A 23,950-nucleotide genomic window follows, 5' to 3' on the forward strand; every position below is an offset into this window, starting at 1 on the left:
ACCTTGATGCTACTAGGAGTACTAGTAAAGTACACATTAACATAATGTATATCCAATATACTTCTATCGACCTTGCCAGCCTTCTCATCTACCAAGTATCTAGGGTAATTCCGCTCTAGTGACTATTCCCCTTATCACAGAAGCACTTAGTCTCGGGTTTGGGTTCAACCCTGGGTTTCTTCACCGGAGCAGCAGCTGATTTGCCGTTTCATGAAGTATCCCTTCTTGCCCTTGCCCTTTTGAAACTAGTGGTTTCACCAACCATCAACAATTGATGCTCCTTCTTGATTTCTACTTCCGCGGTGTCAAACATCGTGAATACCTCAAAGATTATCATATCTATCCCTGATATGTTATAGTTTATCACGAAGCTCTAGCAGCTTGGTGGCAATGACTTTGGAGAAACATCACTATCTCATCTGGAAGATCAACTCCCACTCGATTCAAGTGATTGTTGCACTCAGACAATCTGATCACAAGCTCAACGATTGAGCTTTTCTCCCTTAGTTTGCAGGCTAAGAAAATCGTCGGAGGTCTCATACCTCTTGACGTGGGCACGAGCCTGAAATCCCAATTTCAGCCCTCGAAACATCTCATATGTTCTGCGACGTTTCGAAAACATCTTTGGTGCCTCTACTCTAAACCATTTAACTGAACTATCACGTAGTTATCAAAACGTGTATGTCCGATGTTCGCAACATCCACAAATGACATTTGGGGTTCAGCACACTGAGCGGTGCATTAAGGACATAAGCTTTCTACTGTCCGCATAATCACTACTTTCAACTTTCAACTATATTTTCTCTAGGAACATATCTAAACAGTGGAACTAAAACGCGAGCTTACGACATAATTTGCAAAGATCTTTTGACTGTGTTCAGAATAATTAAGTTCATCTTATGAACTCCCACTCAGATAGACATCCCTCTAGTCATCTAAGTGATTACATGATCTGAGTCAACTAGACCGTGTCCGATCATCACGTGAGACGAACTAGTCATCATCGGTGGACATCTTCATGTTGATCGTATCTACTATACGACTCATGCTCGACCTTTCGGTCTCTGTGTTCCGAGGCCATGTCTGTACATGCTAGGCTCGTCAAGTTAACCCTAAGTGTTTCGCGTGTGTAAATCTGTCTTACACCCGTTGTATGTGAACGTAAGAATCCATCACACCCGATCATCACGTGGTGCTTAGAAGCGACGAACTTTAGCAACGGTGCACAGTTAGGGGGAACACTTTCTTGAAATTTTAATGAGGGATCATCTTATTTACTACCGTCGTTCTAAGCAAATAAGATGCATAAACATGATAAACATCACATGCAATCAAAAAGTGACATGATATGGCCAATATCATTTTGCTCCTTTTGATCTCCATCTTCGGGGCTCCATGATCATCATCGTCACCGGCATGACACCATGATCTCCATCATCGTGTCTTCATGAAGTCGTCTCGCCAACTACTACTTCTACTACTATGGCTACCGGTTAGCAATAAAGTAAAGTAATTACATGGTGTTGTTTAATGACACGCAGGTCATACAATAAATAAGGACAATTCCTATGGCTCCTGCCGGTTGTCATACTCATCGACATGCAAGTCGTGATTCCTATTACAAGAACATGATCAATCTCATACATCACATATCATTCATCACATTCTTCTTGGCCATATCACATCACATAGCATACCCTGTAAAAACAAGTTAGACGTCCTCTAATTGTTGTTTGCATGTTTTACGTGGCTGCTATGGGTTTCTAGCAAGAACGTTTTTTACCTACGCAAAACCACAACGTGATATGCCAATTGCTATTTACCCTTCATAAGGACCCTTTTCATCGAATCCGTTCCGACTAAAGTGGGAGAGACTGGCACCCGCTAGCCACCTTATGCACAAAGTGCATGTCAGTCGGTGGAACCTGTCTCACGTAAGAGTACGTGTAAGGTCGGTCCGGGCCGCTTCATCCCACAATACCGTCAAAACAAGATTGGACTAGTAACGGTAAGCATATTGTACAAAATCAACGCCCACAACTACTTTGTGTTCTACTCGTGCAAAGAATCTACGCAATAGACCTAGCTCATGATGCCACTGTTGGGGAACGTAGCAGAAATTCAAAATTTTCCTACGTGTCACCAAGATCTATCTAAGGAGAAACCAACAACGAGGGGAAGGAGAGTGCATCTACATACCCTTGTAGATCGCTAAGCGGAAGCGTTCAAGAGAACGGGGTTGAAGGAGTCGTACTCGTCGTGATCCAAATCACCGGAGATCCTAGTGCCGAACGGACGACACCTTCGCGTTCAACACGCGTACAGCCCGGTGACGTCTCCCATGCCTTGATCCAGCAAGGAGAGAGGGAGAGGTTGAGGAAGACTCCATCCAGCAGCAGCACAACGGCGTGGTGGTGGTGGAGGAGCGTGGCAATCCTGCAGGGCTTCGCCAAGCACCTGCGGGAGAGAAGGAGGTGTCACGGGAGGGAGGGAGGCGCCAGGGCTTTAGGTGCGGCTGCCCTCCCTCCCCTCCACTATATATAGGAGAGGGGGGAGGCGCAGCCTTGCCCCTTCCTCCAAGGAAGGGGTGCGGCCAAGGGAGGGGAGGAGTCCATCCTCCCCAAGGCACCTCGGAGGTGCCTTCCCCGTTGAGGACTCTCCCCTTTTTCTTATATCTTGGCGCATGGGCCTCTTGGGGCTGGTGCCCTTGGCCCATATAGGCCAAGGCGCACCCCCTACAGCCCATGTAGCCTCCCGGGGCAGGTGGACCCCCCGGTGGACCCCCGAACCCCTTTCGGCACTCCCGGTACAATACCGATAAAGTGTGAAACTTTTCCGGCGACCAAAATAAGACTTCTCATATATAAATCTTTACCTCCGGACCATTCCGGAACTCCTCGTGACGTCCGGGATCTCATCCGGCACTCCGAACAACATTCGGTAGCCACATACTAACTTCCTGCATAACCCTAGCGTCATCGAACCTTAAGTGTGTAGACCCTACGGGTTCGGGAACCATGCAGACATGACCGAGACGTTCTCCGGTCAATAACCAACAGCAGGATCTGGATACCCATGTTGGCTCCCACATGTTCCACGATGATCTCATCGGATGAACCACGATGTCAAGGACTCAATCAATCATGTATACAATTCCCTTGGTCTAGCGGTATTGTACTTGCCCGAGATTCGATCGTCGGTATACCGATACCTTGTTCAATCTCGTTACCGGCAAGTCTCTTTACTCGTTCCGTAACACATCATCCCGTGATCAACCCCTTGGTCACATTGTGCATATTATGATGATGTCCTACCGAGTGGGCCCAGAGATACCTCTCCGTTTACACGGAGTGACAAAATCCCAGTCTCGATTCGTGCCAACCCAACAGACACTTTCGGAGATACCTGTAGTGCACCTTTATAGCCACCCAGTTACGTTGTGACGTTTGGTACACCCAAAGCATTCCTACGGTATCCGGAAGTTGCACAATCTCATGGTCTAAGGAAATGATACTTGAATTAGAAAAGCTTTAGCATATGAACTACGATCTTTGTGCTAGGCTTAGGATTGGGTCTTGTCCATCACATCATTCTCCTAATGATGTGATCCCGTTATCAACGACATCCAATGTCCATGGTCAGGAAACCGTAACCATCTATTGATCAACGAGCTAGTCAACTAGAGGCTTACTAGGGACATGGTGTTGTCTATGTATCCACACATGTATCTGAGTTTCCTATCAATACAATTATAGCATGGATAATAAATGATTATCATGAACAAGGAAATATGATAATAACTTATTTATTATTGCCTCTAGGGCATATTTCCAACACACATTTGATGGCCTGGAGCATGAGTTCCAAGTGGATCTGTGAGGGATACACGGATTGCATCAACCAAGCCATCCTTCAAGACAACAAACAGAATATATCATGGAAGAACCAGAGGCATCAAATCACATAAAAGACATGGCATTAGCTTTCAGTGCACAAGGAAATCGAGCTTGAGACGGAGACTGACTTGTGCTGGGACCCTGCAACAATTTATTAAGCAAGAATCACACACAGAAAGAGAAATGGAAACTACCTCAGGCAGTTACCTAAAGCCAAATTTGGTATATAATAGGATAAAAATAAAGAATCTTAGAAGAAAAATACTAAACATGATCCAGACAATATAGAAGTAAATCATCCCTCCCTAAACCATTTACTCTTTGTAGCGAAGAATTGTGGAAATAGAACACCAACAAGTGTACCCGTTCTTCTTGTCAGTTCCGTCAACCACACCCCCTCTAATGCTAAAGCGAGTGCTTAAGCGCCTAAAGCGAGCAAGTATCTAAGGCGCAGCAGGAAGGGAAAAGAAATATTCGCCCATCCATTCAAAACATAGTAACAGTATTGGTTGTGTTAATTTGAGCCACCACAATCATCATCCAGATAGAAACTGATTGAATGCTTGTGTGTAACAAGGCATAAAAAGGGGGTCACTGTTACAAGCCACCAAAATACTTGAAACAAGACACTAACAGTCCACCTACATGGTAAATATATATCACCCTCAACTGCAGTTTTTAGGACAGTACATCAACCTAGCACGAGTAAATTATCATTATTCAAGACAAGGAACAAGAGGCTGGGGCTGCCTGCATAAATGTCTCGACACCACACGACCACAAGATTAAGACAAGAGTTTACTTGTCTAGTCATTTTTCATGAGACGCACACAGGCTATACATATCATATATAATGTCGTATATGAAACTACATAATATACTGTACAAGTAGCAGCGGCCTCACAAACGACAGTAGTTCTACGCCTAAAATTGCTAGTACAATTGAATCATAAAACGTACATGTACAGCTACGAATCCTGCCCTACAGGAGAAGAAATTTATCGGCAAAATTGATTTAGCACATCTCAAAAACTAAATAGTGTGCTATCCTCAAAACGAAGCTAATTTCATGAAAAGATGAACAAAATCTGATCACCAGCCAAGAAAAGAAGCTAACCTGCTTCTCCGGCGAATGGAGAGCGCCAGCTGGCGGCTCGAGAGGAGGGGCAACGGGACGGAGGACGGATGCGGCGGCGTGAGGTCGGCGGTCTGGGACGGACGCGGCGGCGTGAGGCTGGTGGTCTGCAACCCCCCACCCCCCTCTTGGGGGTGGCGAGGGGTGAGCTCGACGGAGAGAGCAGCGCTGGTGGCAAGCTCGGCGGCGGGAGAGGATTGGGGAGGAGCCCGACTTCCTCCCGTCAACGACGCGATGACACACTGCTCCGGTGGCTGCGGTGGCTCGTGCTCCTCCTCGCCGCGTCTCCTCCGCGTGCGGCGCCGACGGACTCCGGCCGCATCTAGGTCAGACTCCGGCCGGCGACGAAGGCGCAGAGGAGGGAGAGAGGGAGGGCAGAGCAGCGATGGCGGGCTCGGGCCTAGGGTTTGGAAGGAGAGAGAGAGATGAGGCGGGAGGAAGAGGAAGGGGGCGGCGCGAGTGCGGCTGTGCGGGAGGAGCGACGGCTTCTCCACAGGAGCGACCCCCTTTTATACCGCGTGACGCGAAATGACAAAAATACCCTTGTGGGGCGCTGGAATTACGGCGGTGGCACGAATGCTTCTATACTATTCATTGCAATAGTGTTGCCTCTCGATCCTACGGCCCAGATCCTCCGCGAGGCAGATCGGACGGTCCAAATCGCATCCAAAAAATGATCCGACGGCCTGGAACCCCGAGCTCTGAGGAGGCGCAGGAGTGACTGGAATCCTTATTTCACGATACCAATATAAAAATCACACCACTACCTTCAAATCTGAATGAGCTTCTACAGCCATCTAGCTATAACCAGGCAATTCTTAAATTTAGTTTTATTCCACCCCCCCCCCCCCCCCCCCCCCCCCCCCCTTTTTAAATTTATGAAAGCACTAGGAGCCTCTCCTGCTGCATTGTGTTGCTAAAAATGAGATGATTGGTGAGAATACTACTAATTTATCTCAGCTAGTCAAAAAGAAATGTTATGAAAAAATAGACCAGATGTATGAACTACTTACGAATACTTGGCGAATCAGAAAGTTCCAAATGTGGAGCTGCATCTTTCTGTCCAGATCCATAGCTCACAGCCATGTACATCAGGGACCTAGCTACATCTCCACGCACCTGAAGAAAGTAAAAAAGGAAAACCCAGAAACATTGGTACTCCGAATTGTGAAACCTTACAAGAACAATTGTTCTTCACATGGTGAAAGCTGATATAAGTCTAGCAGTGGTATTCATGTGCAGATGCTATTGGACTTTCACTGGTTGCAGTTGACATTCCAACAAATATAATATAATGTCCAGACCGCAGCTCCCAGATATTTGGGTCTGAATGTGATGGCGATATGCATCATGGTGATCTCCTGCTTATTGATTTTAGTGAACTTGGTGGGCTTGGCATTGGTGATGCAATTATCGCTGAGCCACGTCTCATACTGCAAACATGATGATCTCAAATTCTTTCTATCTCGCAATAGATATATTGATGCCAAATGAAATTTTGCACCTGGTTAAAACTGATCGACAACATATTGTTCTTGCTCTACTTTTAAAAGATTATAATTTAGATGAAAAAAATCAGTACCATTGGAAATCTTATGACAAAGACGGCAGTATTCATGTTGGGGACATGTATAAATTATGAACCAGTTAGTCCCAGTTCTCAATTTAAACCTCTGCCTTTATTTCGAAAATACCAACTGCATCTATTGTGTGTGATTTCTTCCAGTTTACACATTAAACTATCATCTTAGTTACTGTATTATCTCATCTCAGTATATATCTAGACCAAAAAATATTATATTCTGAGACAAAGGGAGTAGATGTTACCTTTGAAACGTAGCTGGCCAGTTTGACTTCAACTTGAGAGCTCGGATGAATTTCTTCTCAGTGGATGTCTGCTCCTTCGTTTGTCAAAGCGCACATCAGCCTGAACCAGCGCCAGCTAGGAGCCAGCAAAAATTTAAATTAGTTTCTTTAAGGAAAAGTAAAACCAGTTCTGAATTGCGGAGCATGTACAAATTGGAAAGGAAAAAACCTCTGAATCTGCATCTCGGCAAAACACTTCACACCCTTCACCCCAGCAGAGAATCACGTCTGAAGGTCCTCTGGATTCTATCACATCATGCATTCACCCATGACGTATGCATCTCTGTAGACTTTGATTTCTGATTCTACCTGCAACCAGAGTGTTTTCTTTAAAAAAAAGCAATCAGAGTGTACACAATCAGCTTCAGTTCGTACATGTAGCAGAAAGGCAAGGAAGATATGTGCTCTGTTGTGTCCGACCAGATGAGGGGAGCATGGGCCTTGGCGCCTTGATCCGGACAGAAGGAGCCGCTGACGGAGCAGGATGTGCTCAGAGAGGGGAGGGAGGGGTTAGGCATCTAGATCGGGCTGAGGTAAGGTAGGGAGTGGCAAGGATGGTGGTGGTAGATAGCGGGGGAGGGGGAGGGCAGATCGACCTGCCACTGGCCGCCTCTGGTGCACGCGAGGCGAGTCGGGCGGCGGGGTGGCCTGCCGCCGGTGCCAAGCGAGGCGAGCGCAGGCGTGCGGGTGGGAGGATGCGGGCAACCTTTTTTTCCCCATATCGAGGCAGGAGCCGGCCGGCCGGCGGCGCGCGGTGAGGCGGTGCGGGGCGGGCGGGGCAGGAGGTGAGACGCAGGAGGCGGCCGGCGGCGTGCGGGGTGTGGCAGGAGGTGGGTGGGGCGGGGCGGAGCGCCGCGAGGCAGAACGTGCCTACCCAGCCTTGTTGTCATCGGCGAACCCCGCCTCGTCGCTCGCCTCCGTATTTGCCTCCCCAACCCCTGTCGTGCACGGATCCAGCCCTTGCAAACTCAAGTCGCCGCCGCTGCTGAGGAAGAGGGGCGTGGCCATTCCTCCCTGGCTGCTCGCGCTCGCCTGGGGTTGTTGTGGAGCATCGAGAGGGTGGGGAGGAGGCGACGACGCGACGACGGCGAGCGGAGGCGACAACGCGAGGGCGAGCGGAGGCGGCAGCGGCGGCGTGGGAAGTTGATGCCGTCCTTCCTTCCCGGGCTGTCCTCCTCCTTCCCGCCGTGCTCCTCCTCCTCGCCGTCGACGGTGGCCGCGCCGGGGTGGACGGCGGGGCGGCGGCGGCCTGGTAGGCGAAGGAGATGGCGGCGGCGTGGGGTTGGATTTGGACGGCAGCAGGGCAGGGAGGCGGGAGTGAGGCTAGGGTTTGGAGGGAGAGAGAGAGAGGCGAGCGGGAGGAAGAGGACGAGGTGGACGGGGCGAGTGCGCGAGGCGGCCCTAGGTCATCTCCAAGGGTGCTGTGATTTACAATTTTACCCCCGCCCAAACCACCGAATTGCCCACCTTTGCCATCTGTAAAAATATCCAACGGCTTACGTCGATTGATGAAATATCCAACGGACGATGTCACTCGGGGCTGCGATCGAACGGTTAGCAGCGACTGGGAAAACAGATCCAACGGCCGAGAAGCTCTAATCGCTGAGAGAGCTCCGGCATCCATCCTTCTCTTATTTCTTGATTGCAAAGTCCAAAAGACAAAACAAAAGAATGCACTGTCGAAGCTCTTGCCCCCGTGACGCCCGTCCTCCCCGGGCGTTCCCCGCCCCCAGATCCGCCCCGCTGCAGGACGCCACCTTCGCCCAGATCCGCCACCGCCGCTGCGCCGCCGCCGGGGGGCCGGCCAGCTTGGTCGCGCCGCGCCTCGGGAGGACGGCGGCGGGACGGATCCGCCCCTACGCGCGCATCCCCTCCCCCAGTGCCCTGCGTGGCACCCCCTCCCAGCTGCTGCGCTCTACCGGTCCGCCGATGGCCGTGTGCCAGCCTTGGCCATAGGGCGCCGTCCCTAGCAGTTCTCCCTCCCCCTCGTGCGTGGCCCAGCCCTGCTAGTGGTGCTGCCCTTGGACTGGGCGCGGGATCTGCGGCCGGTCGCATGGGTGTCCGCGGCATGCCTTCCTGCTGGCGGGCCCCTCGCCGCCGGCGGCTCGTCCTCTCCCTCGAGCCACGGAGACGGCTTTTGCGGTGGCGGCGAGTATACAGTGCTAGTGGTGGTCTTGAAGCCCTCAAGGCGGGTGTTTGCTGGCGCTGCTCCGGCCCGACGACCTTGGACCCGCGTCCCTTCCGGTGTCCATGGCTGCCCCGACGACCTAGCCTCGGCGACCCAGCAGCTGTGTTCCTTCCAGCTTGCCTAGTCCCCCGATGTCCCGACGACTATGGCCACGGTAGCCAGGATCTGTGTCCCTCCAGTCCTTGCTTGCCGGCGTTGCCGATCGCCGTCGCCCCACCCCCTTGTGGCTAGCTTCACGCCCGCCCTACCTTGTATGCCTCAAAGCTCCCGCTTTTGCCAGATCCGATGCTCGTGGGTTCGGTGCCGCCCTTCGGCGGCAGTTGCAGCCCCGCCAACCCCTTCCGACATGGTGACTCCGACCGGCGTTGGCGTCCTTATCTTTGTTTCCAGACACGGTGGCTATGGGATTGCTCAGCCTCAGGCATGGGAGAAATCCCTGCTCGGCTTGCCGATGTTGGCAGCGACGGCGTCTGCGGACGTCGTTTTCCTTCCTGGAGGCGTTGTCAAGGCCCTCGGCTGTGCCCCTCTTCGAGCTCAGGGGAAACCCTAGGTCCGGTTCCTCCGGATCGGATGGCGACGGCGTCTCGACGTCGTCCTCCTTCTTGAAGGCGCCATCTTGCTCACTCGAGGTGTCCCCGGTTTTGGTTCCCGAGATGTTGATGGTCGAGTTGGTTTGGCGTTGCCACTCTTGGTTCGGGTTTGGTAGGTTTAGCTGTGATGTATCCTCTCTTCGGATCGAGCATCCCTTTTCTTTCTGCTCCAGTTATCATGTTCACGCCTGCCTGCGTTTGTGTCAGGTGTTGTACTCCTATCTGTACTCATTCTATTTTTCTTCTATCAATGCAATGATACGCAAGCTTTGCGTATTCAAGGGAAAAAAAAGACAAAGCAAATCAAATGCTATGATGTACTATGTGATTAACTAAGGAGAAGGTCTGAAGGCGGCTGGGCCAAGATAGAATCGGCAACACAGTGTAAAATAATGGATCGAAAAAGTGAGCTCACATGTGTGCCCCTGCTTGGCGGTCACGGGGAAGGCGTTGGGGTAGAGGCAGCAGTGGAGCGTGGTGAGTAGGAGAAGAAGGTGGACGACCCACGCGCACCGGCCTCTACTGTGACGTACAGCGCGAACTCCATGGTGCCCATCAAGACGGCAGCAAGCGATGTGCTGGATTCAAAAGCTTGGCCTCCTGCGGGATAGGGACGGCGTCCCTGGGACCTGGGTCGAACAGTGGTGAGCGATATGACGGGGTCGGACGCCTGATCATGGACGATGATGTGATGCACTCTGTTGCGGCGACGCGGAAGGCGTCAGTGGAGAGTAATCAGCACTGAGAAGTAGGAGGACGACCCGTCGCCTCAGCTGCGATACACAAAGCAGACCCCGGGTTGGACGGTGGCGAGCGACACGCTGGGGTTGGCGCAAATTGCCTGGTGGGAGATCGACCGAATATCCCTTGGCGACCAGGCGAATGAGCGGCTGCCAGGTGGTCTTCTCGACCGCCACTGCTACTGATTTGTGCGATTGGATTTGGCAGCTCAAGCTAGCTTTATTGGAGGAAGGTGCAGAAGGCGAATTCAATCGGCAAGGGAATAAGTTGAATTAGTACCTAGAAAGAATGGCGTGAATCCATGTGAGCACCTAGCAACAATCATGGCAAGGGTTCTTCCATGCCTGGTTAAAACCGGAGGCAGTGGCATCGAGAGCTATGGATTCATCACACTACAGCGAGGCGAGGTGTAACCGTGTAAGATGGAAGGGCAGAAAACAAAGACACCCTTACACACTCGTGAAGTAAGATGAAAGGGGGCGAAAGGCCAAGGAACATATTACATATGCCAGACTTTTAAATGCTGGTGAGCTGCCCAAAGGATGGAGGTTGTACTATTTCTCGGTGGTTAGTGGAAGCGGAAGGCTAAGGAACATGCCGGAGTAGTGATTTACTGCCAGGATAATATGGGAATAGGAGGCGAACCGTGGTGCATGCGACTGCAGATAAGATGATGTTAAAAATAAAGCATTATGCATGCTGAGAGTTGGTAAGATTGATTGGCTGTTTGTGGAAACTGAATATGACATGGCACATCGCTGATGTGGACAGTGTGCATGGTAAGAGAATAGGGAGTAGTGGGGAGCAACTTCTTAAAAATGGTATATGAGCATTTTCAACTGTTCTAGGTTTCAAAAAATATATTTATATTTTATATATGTTCAGATCGTTTAAGAAATGCTGAAAATTCCCAAAAAGAATTCTGATACAAACATTTAAATTTGTTCACAAAATCACTAAAAAATTTCATGTGTTCATAAAATGTTCGGCTTCAAAACATTGTTCCAACTCTAATAAAAAATTACAAATGCTCAGTTTCTTAAACAATAAAGAAATATTTGTGCTTTTTCAAAAAACAAAACATAAAAATGATAGACAAACTATTTCATGCACTACTACTATTCCAGTTATGATGTTTATCATAACTGGCTATAAGAACTGGCACATGAAGCACGCTTTGCATTTTTTTTCTTGCTTGTTGCAACGCATGGATATTTGTTCTAGTAAAGAAAAACAACCAAACCCTGCAACAAGACGTTTTGGCTTATGTGTAGAACAACGTACAAAAATGAAATGAACTTTTGACCCATTCAGGAAAAAAAGGAACATGAACATTGAAGATTGAGGAAGGACACGAAGTTTCCATTCGCAAAAAAGGAAAAGAAAAAGACACGAAGTTTCCATTTTTTTTACCAATTGCTGGCTGCTCTCCGAGTCTCCACTCGCTCGCGCGCCCATCAACTCCCTCTTACTAGGTGTAGTTTTCTTATTTGATTTTTTTTTCTTTCTCTATCTCTAATACTCTATATACGTATGGAATTTATTTGAGAAGAGATTGCCACCTATTAGACAACACCGAGAGGATAGACACCACCGAGATGTCGATTTGTTCTGTCGTTTCACACATTGCATGCAGTGTCCTGCTCATGACATCCACATAGTGTTTGTATCCACTTAGCGTTCTTGTTTTTGCCTCCCTCGAGTATTGCTTCGGTCTAGTTAATTAATGATGGCGTCTACATAGTTCTGATAATTGATCGGCTCTGGTTATCGACGATCTGTTTTACAGTTCTTTGAGCTACATCATATTCAAGAATAGTCAATCGCCGCAACCATGAGAGGCCATTCAAGATGAACGGTCTTCACGGGGGTCGCTCGTATTGATGAAGTTTACTGTAGGGATAGAGATTTTTAATTAAGACTCTTCCCTCACTGTAACGCCCCTGTAATTAAGGTATAGCGATCTCCCATCTAATTATGTTGTGACATCATGTTTTTCAATCTTAAGTGCGTCTTGATAAAAATCAAAGTGAAATTAAATTTAAATTGCAAGTCAAAATATTATTTCATCAAACAGTCAAACAAAAACGTTTCCAATATTTCATAAATCCCCCAAGTTTTTTTTATGAAGAAACCAATATCTAATACAATTTTATAGTGGCCCTCGAAACTAATTTACCGGACCAACAACATTCAAAATTGGCCATTTCAAAATAAACAAATATGTAAATTGTTCAAAATAATATGAAACTTGCCGTGTGATTTTAAACTATTGCATGGTGTGTAAAGTTTGTACCAAAGAAAAAAATCAATTGATTGCCAAAATAAATAGAAAACCAGAGAGAACGTGAAAACAAGAAAAGAAAAGAATAAAAACTAAAAGTACAATGTGCAGTTAGGCCTGCTGGCAACAGTGCCCGGCCCAGCTCACCCGGAGGTCATCCCCTACATCCCGCTTCCCTGCTCCCCGTGTCGCCCGCCCACACGCGCTGGCCAAAGAAGGCCACTTGTCGAGCATCCGCCGGCGCCAAGGGGTGTATAAGGTCTAGCCCAACCCCTGGGACAACCTTAGATCACCCACGGCCTCGCCCCCTTCCTCTAGTTCGCATGCAGCCCCTGAGCGGGTCCAATGCACACCGACAGGATCAATCGTGGCCAACGACGCCGAGAAGCCGCGCGAGCATGTCCATCATCTTCTCTGAGCTACGTAGCTTCTCCAAGCTGACACACGCAACGCCTGATGTCCTGCGTGTTCGCCACCAGCGCTGTCTTCAACCTCTGCACCGAGTGCCGCTGTCGGTCGACAGAGAACTATTATGGCATTAATTTCATATAGCCTTTAATACCACCCCTCCAAATAGTATTCACACTTTATTTGGGACGCAACTATATGAAGTAGAGACAAATATTGCAAGACATATTCGGATAGGAGTATGTGCATTACTTTGGGCAATATGGAACTGTGGAAATAATATGGTTTTTAACAGACAAACTCGTATAAATTTTTTGCAAGTTATCGACAGGATCACTGCTTGGATGCGTATGTGATCGTTACTCACTTCTGTGGATGCGAGGGAGCATTTGGTTACTGGGTCTACTCGATGGAAGATGATAGCTCGGGATATCTACAACCGGTTTAGATTGCGGTGCAATAATAGGATAGATGTTTAGTCATCTCGTCCTCTTTTCGCCGATTGTGCCATATTTTACTTTGTTTATTAGAGTGAGTTTGTTGTGGATCACCGACTTTTGGATAACTTTCTAATGCAGAGGCCGTGAGTAATCCTCCTTTCCTAAAAAAAAGAAACGTTGACACCGAGACACGGTTTAGAGGGCCATAAACAGAGTGGCTGATAATTTTTCTAACCAACTAGTGTTACAATGGGGAGCTGGTTCATCAGTATTAATTGTTTCAAATTCAAAATGAGAAGAGTAATTAGTTAGGTGCCATCTGGCCTGATGCCAATATAAAGAAGTTTGTTTTTGCCAACTGTGCTTAACCCTTCTTCATTGCAAATGAACAGAAATACAGCAGTTCCAGAAACATTGTCAGGGGAGGGAAAGAGCTAGAGCGAGTTCGAGCACTGATATGAAATCCACTACATCCGCCCGCCGTCGAAATGGATGCCATGGGGCGAAAGCCTGAGCAGCACAGACAGCAAAAACTAGTCCAATTACATCACCAGCCAATATCAAAGTGAGCGGAGAAGGCTGGCGTCAACAGTACGCAAGACTAAATGGAATCCTGAGCACACGTAAATAAAGCCAAAATAGAGCAATATAGAAGCCGAGAGACATATCCCGAAGATCGCAGCCTACTCCCCTTCGATTGGGCGTCTTGCAGAGTCACACAGCTTCGCCAATAGAAAGAAGTGGACACATGTGGATACAAATGAGAGAAAAGGGAGAGACAGATGCATGACGGAAGGAAAAGAGATAGTGCGATTCAAGGCTGGGTGCCCCCCTCCTCCTGCTCATCCCCACTGCAAGTGACTTCACCATCATCTGCCTGGAGGTTAATTACATATGCATAAACCAGCCGGCCAGTCAGGTCGTCAGTAACATGATATGTGGGTTTATATACAGCGTGTGAATCGATATGATGGAGTAGTGTGTATGCACGTACCTCTGCTTTGTGGGTACCATGGTTGTCGTCATAATAAGAACAGTCACAATCACAATAATAGTAATCTTCATCATCATCATCCTCACCATCACCATCCGTGGCGTCACTTTTGTGCACCTGGAGGTCAATTAGACATAAACCCGGCCATCAGCGACATGATACATAGTTATTACTCACACATGTATAAAACTATAAATACAATGATATATATATATATATATATATATATATATATATATATATATATATATATATATTGCACGATGTGGTGGAGTAGCATGTCGTACGTACCTCTTCCTGGCTGGTACTTGCATGATCAAGTAGCCAACTCTTGAGTTTGGCAACAAAGCCTCGTATCTCTTTTTTGCCGTACCTCCCGACTCGAGGCTCTGCAGCATCACCTAATCTTCTCTCGAGTAATCTTATCATGCGGCGCATCCATTCTTCCTGATATGCAGTACGGCCCACATCCTTCGGTCTGTCCAAATCACGTAGGATCCACTCGAGATTATCGATGAGTCGACCCGTCTTCCTGTCATAGTTCTGTTTTTTTTATCTTCAGCTCGAAATAATCAGCATTGTGATGGGTGTCGCTGGCCTGCCTCAGTGCTTTCTTCGCTTCCTTTACTTCCTTTTTGCCGATGTTTGCACAATCAAGGAAACAGGTGACTTCCTGAAGCAAAGGATAACCGTTGTTCCATGGCACCAAGCTGGCCACGTCCTTTCTTTGAGCACTGGCACTGTAAGTAAGCTCTTCAAGCATCGGCAGTGCTGCTTGTCCAATACTGATGTCTACCTTCATCATGGTCAAGGCTCTCAACCTGTGAAACTCGTCGCTGCCAAAAGTATATGCTATGCGCTTCTCCATACTCTACAGGAGTGATGGCAACCGGCCGATGGTTTGAATATCACAAACTATTACCGCATCCACCATCAAAAACAGACGATAAAGGAGTGGAACACTTGAATAATTTATCCATGATGGCACCCTCGGTATAATTATGTTAACCAGAATTAACGAATGGAGCTTTGTACTGGGTGCTAATTCTTCCAAGGTACCAACCTCGGCAGCCAAATCCTCATTACTGGGATCATCAAACAATACAACCAGATTATGGATCTTGTGCAAGTTGCACAGAGACTCCACTAGAGCCTTGCCCACAAACCCCTCTATTTCAGCGAATGTGATCGTGAGCACCCTTAACTTTGTCAGCTTCCCCACCTCTGTGAAGAAGTTTGGGCACTTCTCCACCGAATGTAGCTCCAGCTCTTCAAGGCATGTCAGTTTCCCTATCTCACCCTTCATCACTGTGGTCCACAAGCACCTCAAATTCATTAGCTCACCAACAGATGGCGGCAACTCACTTATCATACCTCCCCTTACATCCAAGATCTCAAGACACTTCAGATCATGTCCTATTCCTTCCGGGAGCTTGCTGCCATCAGTATTCACTAGTCCTAGGTACCTCAGATGTACCAACTTCCCAAGGTGCTCAAGACTACGACCTTCTGGGAAAACACAATTTTCTATAACTGAATAAAAGAAACTATATTCATAATAAATGAAGCATTGCAATTATTTGGTCTGAATAATAAACAATAGACTTTATTAATATGAATGTCAACTACAAGCATTCAGGAATTACACTTGGAGGAAAAGGAAATAAAAGAAGAAAGGAGAAGTCCTAAACTAAACCTATACTAAACTATCTACTTAATCTTCTGCTTCTTTCTTCCAGTTCATCAACCTGCAAAACAAGAAACAACAAATAGGAAAAACTTGATTAAGGTTAAAATGTAGCATTCCCCTTAGGAAAATGCCTTTGTTGTAGGAGCTAGCACTTAGGAGTTTGGAAACATTAGTCAAACCCCAATCAGATTAAGTTGATCAAAGAAACAGTAGAAGAGAGCCAACACTGGATAAATGGATCCAATAACCCAAGACAGAAGTAGAGCCAGCAAAGTATAGATCAAAGCCAAACCCAAAGATCAACTCAAACTAGCACGAACTCCATGATTAGGGGACCCCTCAATAAGCTTGGGTTAGTTTTCAGATGAAAACCAACTAACCCACTACTAATCAACTAGCCCAGAGGTAGGGTTTGAAGTAAGGATTGTCCTCAGGTAGCCTAGTAGTGCTAGGACTATTGCTTCATTGGATCAAGTACTGCAGCATCTGTTGTCAAGTAACGATGAGAGCCTCAGGACACCGTCATTGGCATGGAAAGATTAAGGAGCACATGTTCTTATCAGTGAGAGTAGGAGAGAAAGAAAGAAAGTGAAGAGACCAGTGTAGCATCTGTTCAAATCAGATTTAAGATAGAGGGAATTGGCAAGGAAAGATATCGTCCATAACCTGCAAGAAGAAATAGGCCATTGATAGCACATTTACTAAACATCTGTTGTAAGCAGAACACGTACACCCACTTACACATGGGTACTATTCTGTATATAGGTACACAAGCACAACACATGCACCTGGTATAGATAGGAGTATAAGCATGCATCTAAATCATCTGAAACATATGAAATAGCTAATGCAAAGAAAGAATTGTCACTACATGCAACCATCAGGACTATGTCCTGTACAATATACAACTAAACCACCACTAGATGATGTACTAAACCATACAAGAAATACCAATACATGGTATTTAGATAAAGACTACTATATATCAAACACAGTACCAGCTTGAAAGAGAAACTATAATTTTATACCACTACGGGAGAAAATCATGAGCTACAGAGTAATTGCAGTAAAGAGATGAATCTGTATATGTTGATCAATAAGAGAGTTGCAGCTATATACAAATGAAGGACTATATCCTTTATAAGATAACAAAGAAACATTAGCACTTATACATATGAACAAATAGAACCAGCAGCCAACTAATAAGGTAAGTAGCATGTGCTATATGACAGGAACAATAACATCTATAAGACCAAGATAATTGCAATGATAACAGTAGGGTCATGCCATCATTCCATCCAATCATTGCAGAACTAGTTGAGCGACAAATCAAATATAACAGTAGTTCCATTGGTTCAGCCAACAAGTTAACAAAAGTTTACTTCCTACTAATTTTGCAACTCGTGATAATAAAGAAAGCAGAGCTCGGCATCACAGCAACAAAAGTGGTAGAGTGGGAGCCTGGAACCATGCACATCAAATCGCAGAGAGAAAAATAGCAGTACTACCTGGAGCAATAAGAAACTCAACGGACTGGGGGAAACATTTGGAAGGAGATAAGCAAGTACTACAACAGCTAGCTAGGCTGAATTGAAGATTAAAAAAAACATATGTTGAGCATCATTATACATGTGAAGGGGAAGGGGTTCACTGCAAGGACCTTTAGGTCATGGCATGGCTTGCATCTCTCCTCCTCATGTGCATTGGTTTGCATCCAATCCTTGCAGTCCAATCCATGGATATCCCTCCCTCCCTGCATCTCTAGAAGAACACGACACTTAAATTTCATCAACTTCCGTTGCTACTGAATAAAAGAGGAGCAAGATGAATATGCTGCATAAGACATACATGGAGAAGCAAGCTGCTTGAAAACAGAGATCCATGATGGTTGTTTTCATTCGCAACAATAGAAGAACTCAAAAAAAATGTGCAAGTGTATGCTATCTATGCATACACCACCTCCACCAGTACCTAGCTCCCAAACTGAGAAAGAAATCCAGCAACCCAAACTTGACTTTGAGAGAGCGGACTGATTAACATTTTTTTTGTTGCGTCAAATTTTTCACAAATAGAAGCACTCCAGCAACTATCAGAATAAATCATAGAGGCTGGCCAAACTAATTGTCGCACTCAAACGATACCTGAGAGCGGCCCGATGAACACATTGTTAGAGACACACATCTAGCTAGTTTCATGTATAACAATTAAGCTACTAGCTTGGTTGCTTCTTTTAGCTAGCATACACGTACGTGATTTGTTATAGCATACATAAACAAACACACGTTTCTTTTAGCTAGCTACGCCGAAGTGAAGATTGACCAAAATCACATTCATATCAAGCAATGTGAAGCATCATTATACAAGGAAAAGGGGGGAACAGAGGAGTGCAAACGGGCTCACCATGGGGGTGCTTTAGCTGATGCAGTGCACCGCCGTCATGCCGTGGAGGGGGCCGCCGTCTCACCAGAGTTTACCCGCCGCGTGTGTCCGCCCCGCAGCCCCTGGGTGTAGGAGCACCGACCACAAGGCGGAGCCGCCCGTGGGACTTGCAGTGGGTGTCGGAGAGGGCGGAGCAGAGTCGGCAGCGACACGCCGGAGTTGGAGGGGAAGCCACCCTCGAAACCCTAGCCATCGGGAGGGGTCGTGGGTGAGCTCTCGGGGGCGCGGGAGGCGGATCTGGATGGAGGGAAGGGAAGAATGGCGGCAGGGGAGCACGGATCTGTGCTGTGCGCCGGCGAGTGCTGCCGGAACACGCCGGAATCGAGCGGCGTAGGCAGCGGAGGCGAGGATTTCTTGGGTGGGGGGAGGGAGCAAGGAGAGACGAGCGAGAGAGGGAGAGGGAGAGGCGTGCGGTGGGTTTCTGTCTTCTTTTTCTTTTTCTTTTTTTCCTCCTTTTCTTTAGATGGATTGATGTGGCATGTGCTGTGGAGAGATGGATGGGTAGATGTGAGCCATGTCATCAATCCATGCCACAATTGGTTCCACCAATGAGATTTAAGCTATTGCAATTGTATTTTCTCCTCTTATTCCTTTTTGCGAGGATTTTCTCCTCTTATTCCAAGTAAACACTTCATAATTTTGGAGAAGGGCATCGGTCTAAACGGCTCGCTCCTTCCCATGCTTCCCGACCGCACCGCGCCCGCCACGGTAGGGTGTGGTAAAGTTTCAGCGCATTTCGGAAAAGCCTGACCGGAGGCCGCTTGTAAACTGCGAGCACCTGAAATGATGTCCAGGAGTGGTTTGTAAAACCATATATGATGTATTAACGGTACGTGTAGGCCTGGTGCAACCAAAGGACGGGCAGGACCCACCACCCGGGGGCGTATGTACCTCGGCGGCATGCCGAATCTGGCCGTTAAAATCCACGGAAAATCATATGATGCCGCAAATCCTCAGGACCTGGCACGGTGTCATCATATGCCCTTGTAGAGTGTGGTAAAATTTTGAGCGTGTTTCATAGAAGCCTGGCCGGAGGCCGCTTGTAAACTACACGATCTCCGAGGTAGTATATCACTACTAGGAAAAACCTTATACACAGAAACTTATCAGCAGCGCGGTTTAAAAGGAGACGCTACTGCTAATTAGTAGTAGCGAGGGGTATAAAACCCGCGCTACTACTAAGTTGATAGTAGTAGCGAGGGGTATAAACCCGCACTGCTACTAAGTGGTCTTCACCATGCCCCTAAAACATTGCGATAGTAGTAGCGAGGGGTATAAAACCTGCGCTACTACAACTAAGCGCAGGTAAGACACCCACGCTATTACTAAACGTGTCCACAACTGCACCATCCATCCCGGCCCGATCCACTCCAACCCCAGCACTCTCTCTCTTTCTCTCGTCCAAAAAAAACTCTCTCACGAACTCACCTGCTCCTCTCCCCACGATCTCCTCGGCGCCGCCACCACCCACGCCGGCCGGTTCCGGCGAGCACCGGCCGCGCGCAACACTCCCCCAAGCTCCCACCTTCCTCCGCTCCAATCCCCATGGAAGCCACCGCCGCCGCCTCCCTCGCACGGACCCTCGCCTCCTCGCCGCTCCCCCGCGGCTCCCGCCGTAGCCGTGTGCGCGTGGCCGTGGCGCCGGAGCGGCGGAGGAGGGGTAGGGCGGTGCTCGTCGTGGCGGCCTCGACGGGCAACTACGTGGTGCCGCTGGACGCCGCACCGTCGGGGATCACGCGCCCACTCGTCGAGATCTCGCGCGACCTCAACAAGCGTGTCCCAGAGACCATCATGCTCCCCGCCTCCCGCCGCGCCTCCGCCTCCGCTTCCGACCTCAACAATTGCTGGTGATTAGCATAGCCGGGCGGGCGAGCTCTGCCGCTGCCGCCGGAGGCTCCAGCTCCTGCAAGTGTACGCTCGGACGGGAAGGGGGGAGTGGGCCTTGAACGAGTCCGGCGGCGGGAGGGCCCAGTAGCTGCCGATGCAGAACGAGTGGGCCGTCCACGACATGCTGGCGAGTTGGGGCGGCCGAAGTGACGCGGCCGCTTCGCTATGGCAGGACGCCTACCATGCCAGTCTGTCTCGCCCCTGGCGATGCAGTGCCCGGCTCCAGCAGCGTCAGACTGGTAAGAAGTCAATGCCATCCTAGAAATTTGCCTCTCGTCCCCTGACGGTTTGTGCCAGTTCGACAAGTTCGAAGTTGAGTTCATCGGCAGGGGCCTCCTTGTGGTCACGAGGTATTTGTGGAAATGCCACAATGCTGATGCACGTGTGTTGCAGTCAAAGAGGGGAGAGTGTAAGTGTTGCCAAATGTTTATTTCCATTAGTCTAGCGTTGCACCTTCATATGTGAGCAAGTAGGCGATGCCTAATCAGTCCATGAAATTATCCCTAAAGTTCTATGCATGTTGCCTAAGTTTCTAGTAATGACTATAAATCGTCCATACTTGGTTCTAGGAGGCAGTAATCGCCAAATTGGTGGTGAAATACCGATAAATGAAACAGCAGATCCTGGGTATTAGGCAATCCTTGCTGTGTACATCACGACCAAAATTAGGAGTCGGTGGTAGCTAGAACTTTCTAAACTTTTCCCTTCAGGATGGCAAGGCGTTGACAGAGGTAGTCCCCAATGAGGCAAACTTATGGCGGCTCAGCTAGTGCAATAGACCTAAAAAAAGCGTCCAGGTTCAAGTAACATACCTCTTCAGCACCGTGCTGTTGCTGAGGTACTTCAAGCACAACAACTTCTTGAGCTTCTTCCGCCAGCTCAACACCTATATGTAAGTTCGACCTCCTGCTGCTCTGCTTTGGGCCATTTATGCCTAACAAATTGACTGATTTATGCCAATTGCTAGTAAACTACAAGGACTAGGAATGAGTAGAGCTTGGGATTACTCGGACTACTTGAGTATCTGCTCACCCTAGGATTACCTAAAATTTTGATATATCCAATTTTGCCTCATGTTAACTGTCCCGGCGGCGGTTGTCAGCTGTAGTTCAGAAGGTGTGGCACGGGAACAGCAACATATTTATAGATCAAGCTAGCTATGGGGTGATTGACAGCAGTAGTGGTTTGGGAGCTAACAGTTGGGGGTGAAAAGGAGGTCCACTGCATATAAGTTTTGTGACATTGATTAGTGTTCCATTTTCATCTAATTTTCACATGTCGAGAGATGTAAGTCAAGTACTGAAAGGATGGACATTCTGTTATAATAACAAAGATAATCGTTGCATGTAACTACTGCAGTGGCTTGACCAATTCGAAATACACGGAACTTATGAGAAGTACAAGGACCAGGGTATGATCTATCTGCATATGATTAGCCCTTGATTCTGAGTTGTGATATGTTATGCTAACAATTTTATCTGACTACAGGTTTTGAGATCTTTGCTTTCCCATGCAACCTATTTGGTGGGCCAGAACTTGGCATTGATAAGGAAATTATTCAGATTGCTTGCACTCGTATCAATGCCGAATATATGATTTTTTTACAAGGTAAATGTGTGCTTGGTATTTCCTCCTTCCTTTTTTTGGTGTCTCTGTTTCAAGCTGAAAGAAATGATTGCTTTAGTGAACAATGTACACTATGACTGCTTCCACAACAGTTACTGTATTTAATTGAGGAAAACCGATCCAGCATGTTTTATCTATTTTATATGCAGTCTGAGTGATATAAACTTAAAATCGATGTTGGTTGTCAGACAGTCGGACTTTAGTATGAACTGATTGTCCGTCGTCCCGGCAGCCTTGCCATCAGCATTCCCATGCTCTTGTGTTCGTGGGGCTACGGTGACCTCCTTGTGTGCGCCTCAGCATGAATGAGCTAACGCTGGTCCAATTCTTATAATTTGAACAGTGGTTCCCACTTAATTTTTAAAAGGTCTATGCCTAATTCTTATAATCTAGATTGTACGACATATACTAATAATCAATAAGCAATTTTGGGCAAGGCTTAAATGCTATTAAATAAATAGAAATGAGACCATACCTGCTATCCAAATTTCGAAATGAAGCAGCAGATCTGTTGACTCAAGTTTTAGTTTTCTTCTTCTTCAGCTTTGCATTTGCAGCCAGAAATTAATGGTGTTACAGAAAATAGCCTGAAGCTTTTTGGACTACCTACTTCTGTATAAAACTTTGGTCAAAGCTTAAATTATTATATTTTAAGGTTGTAAAGGTTGTATGTTGTGTTGGCTAAGACTAAAGATTGTAAATTCATCATTCTCTTTTGCACCCCTTGTGTGTTGTGTCGAGGTCCAATGCTAATGTGTTGATTTTGATGTTATTTGATGTGTGAGTAAATAGAAGTTAACCGATTATGTGGTTGCTTGATTATGTGTTTCTTTTGGACCTTATGTTTTTCTATGCACTTGTCAAATATATATGCATTCTTATATAACTATTTTCTGCACTTTTATCCAACTAGGAAATAGCTTATAGCTTCAGTTGTGCATTACGACATCGACATGTACCGCATTGTTTTTTGTGTCATTCTTCTGAAGAATCTGAAGTTTCTGAACCTCTGTTGGTAATGCTGCAGGGTTCTGTTGGCGACACTGGCGGTCGTCGAAAGGTTCGTAGACTCAACAATGTCGTAAGCAGTCGACCACACACCCCGAGCCCGAGAGATGATCAACATGCAGATACACTTGATTCGGTGTGTGGCCAAATCTGAATCTTAATGATGTTCGGGTTTCAGAGTGCGGGGCACTTGTACGATGGCTTCCTTCGTTTGCTGGTGGCGAGGCCTGCTAGAGACGTGGCGGCGGTTGCCATCGGTCAGATGTGGCTCGTCGAGGCTACCCCATGTGTTTTGCCGTAGCTGCACACCGTGAGATCAGGCCGGGCAGGTGCCGCATATTGACGAGTGATCAAATTTTCGGATCGGACCATAACAACTTAAGTAGGTAGCTGCTTAGCAAGTTGCTACGCGCAACACTCTGTGATAGGAATTATACATGAGTTGCCGCTATAATGAGAAACTATCAGTAGATACGACAAATGTGTGATAGAATGGAATTGGCTGATTTTATATTTTTTAATTCATAATAATCTAGTAGTAGCGTGGGAAGAAATGGCACGCTACTAGTATTTGAGATACTAATAGCGTTGGCACTATAGACACGCTACTACTATTTCGTTAGTAGTAGCGCGGGTGTCGGTGTCAAAACCGGTGGATCTCGGGGGTCCCGAACTGTGCGTCTAGGCGGATGGTAACAGGAGACGAGGGACACGATGTTTTTACCTAGGTTCGGGCCCTCTTGATGGAGGTAAAACCC

General features: G+C 47.4%; 1 protein-coding gene, 1 long non-coding RNA gene and 1 pseudogene across 6 annotated transcripts; 1 reads left to right on the top strand and 2 right to left on the bottom strand.

The window, feature by feature from the left end:
* Nucleotides 1-5,956: 5,956 nt before the first annotated feature.
* On the bottom strand, nt 5,957-8,265 carry LOC123085132 (uncharacterized). The gene is made up of 3 exons (XR_006439588.1): nt 7,067-8,265; nt 6,859-6,973; nt 5,957-6,150 (listed from the first exon to the last, which is right to left on the bottom strand). It is a non-coding gene; the product is annotated as an uncharacterized lncRNA (long non-coding RNA).
* Nucleotides 8,266-14,362: 6,097 nt separating this feature from the next.
* Nucleotides 14,363-17,991, bottom strand: LOC123076124 (uncharacterized; annotated as a pseudogene).
* Nucleotides 17,992-20,043: 2,052 nt separating this feature from the next.
* On the top strand, nt 20,044-23,746 carry LOC123104538 (probable phospholipid hydroperoxide glutathione peroxidase). 5 transcript variants are annotated; one of them, XR_006450430.1, is made up of 5 exons: nt 20,044-20,797; nt 21,269-21,450; nt 21,918-21,969; nt 22,047-22,166; nt 23,212-23,743. XR_006450430.1 is itself a non-coding variant. In XM_044526409.1 (4 exons), exons 1-4 carry the CDS (start codon nt 20,741-20,743, stop codon nt 23,250-23,252), a joined length of 270 nt encoding a protein of 89 aa, XP_044382344.1. In that variant the 5' UTR covers nt 20,044-20,740; the 3' UTR covers nt 23,253-23,745. The 5 variants fall into 5 exon arrangements, 1 of the variants encoding a protein (XP_044382344.1); XR_006450429.1 differs by having other exon boundaries at nt 21,269-21,969; nt 23,212-23,741; XM_044526409.1 differs by lacking the exon at nt 21,269-21,450 and having other exon boundaries at nt 23,212-23,745.
* The last annotated feature ends 204 nt before the right edge of the window (nt 23,747-23,950 follow it).

The sequence above is a fragment of the Triticum aestivum genome, chromosome 1B (assembly GCF_018294505.1).
Source record: "Triticum aestivum cultivar Chinese Spring chromosome 1B, IWGSC CS RefSeq v2.1, whole genome shotgun sequence".
NCBI classification, from domain to species: Eukaryota; Viridiplantae; Streptophyta; class Magnoliopsida; order Poales; family Poaceae; genus Triticum; species Triticum aestivum.

Bases quoted from the DNA above. Each gene is read 5' to 3' on its own strand.
- LOC123104538 (XM_044526409.1), top strand. From the start codon at position 20,741: ATGCCAGTCTGTCTCGCCCCTGGCGATGCAGTGCCCGGCTCCAGCAGC. The intron at 20,798-21,917 runs GTAAGAAGTCAA...TAACTACTGCAG, and splicing joins GCTCCAGCAGCGTCAGACTG to TGGCTTGACCAATTCGAAAT. The intron at 21,970-22,046 runs GTATGATCTATC...ATCTGACTACAG, and splicing joins TGAGAAGTACAAGGACCAGG to GTTTTGAGATCTTTGCTTTC.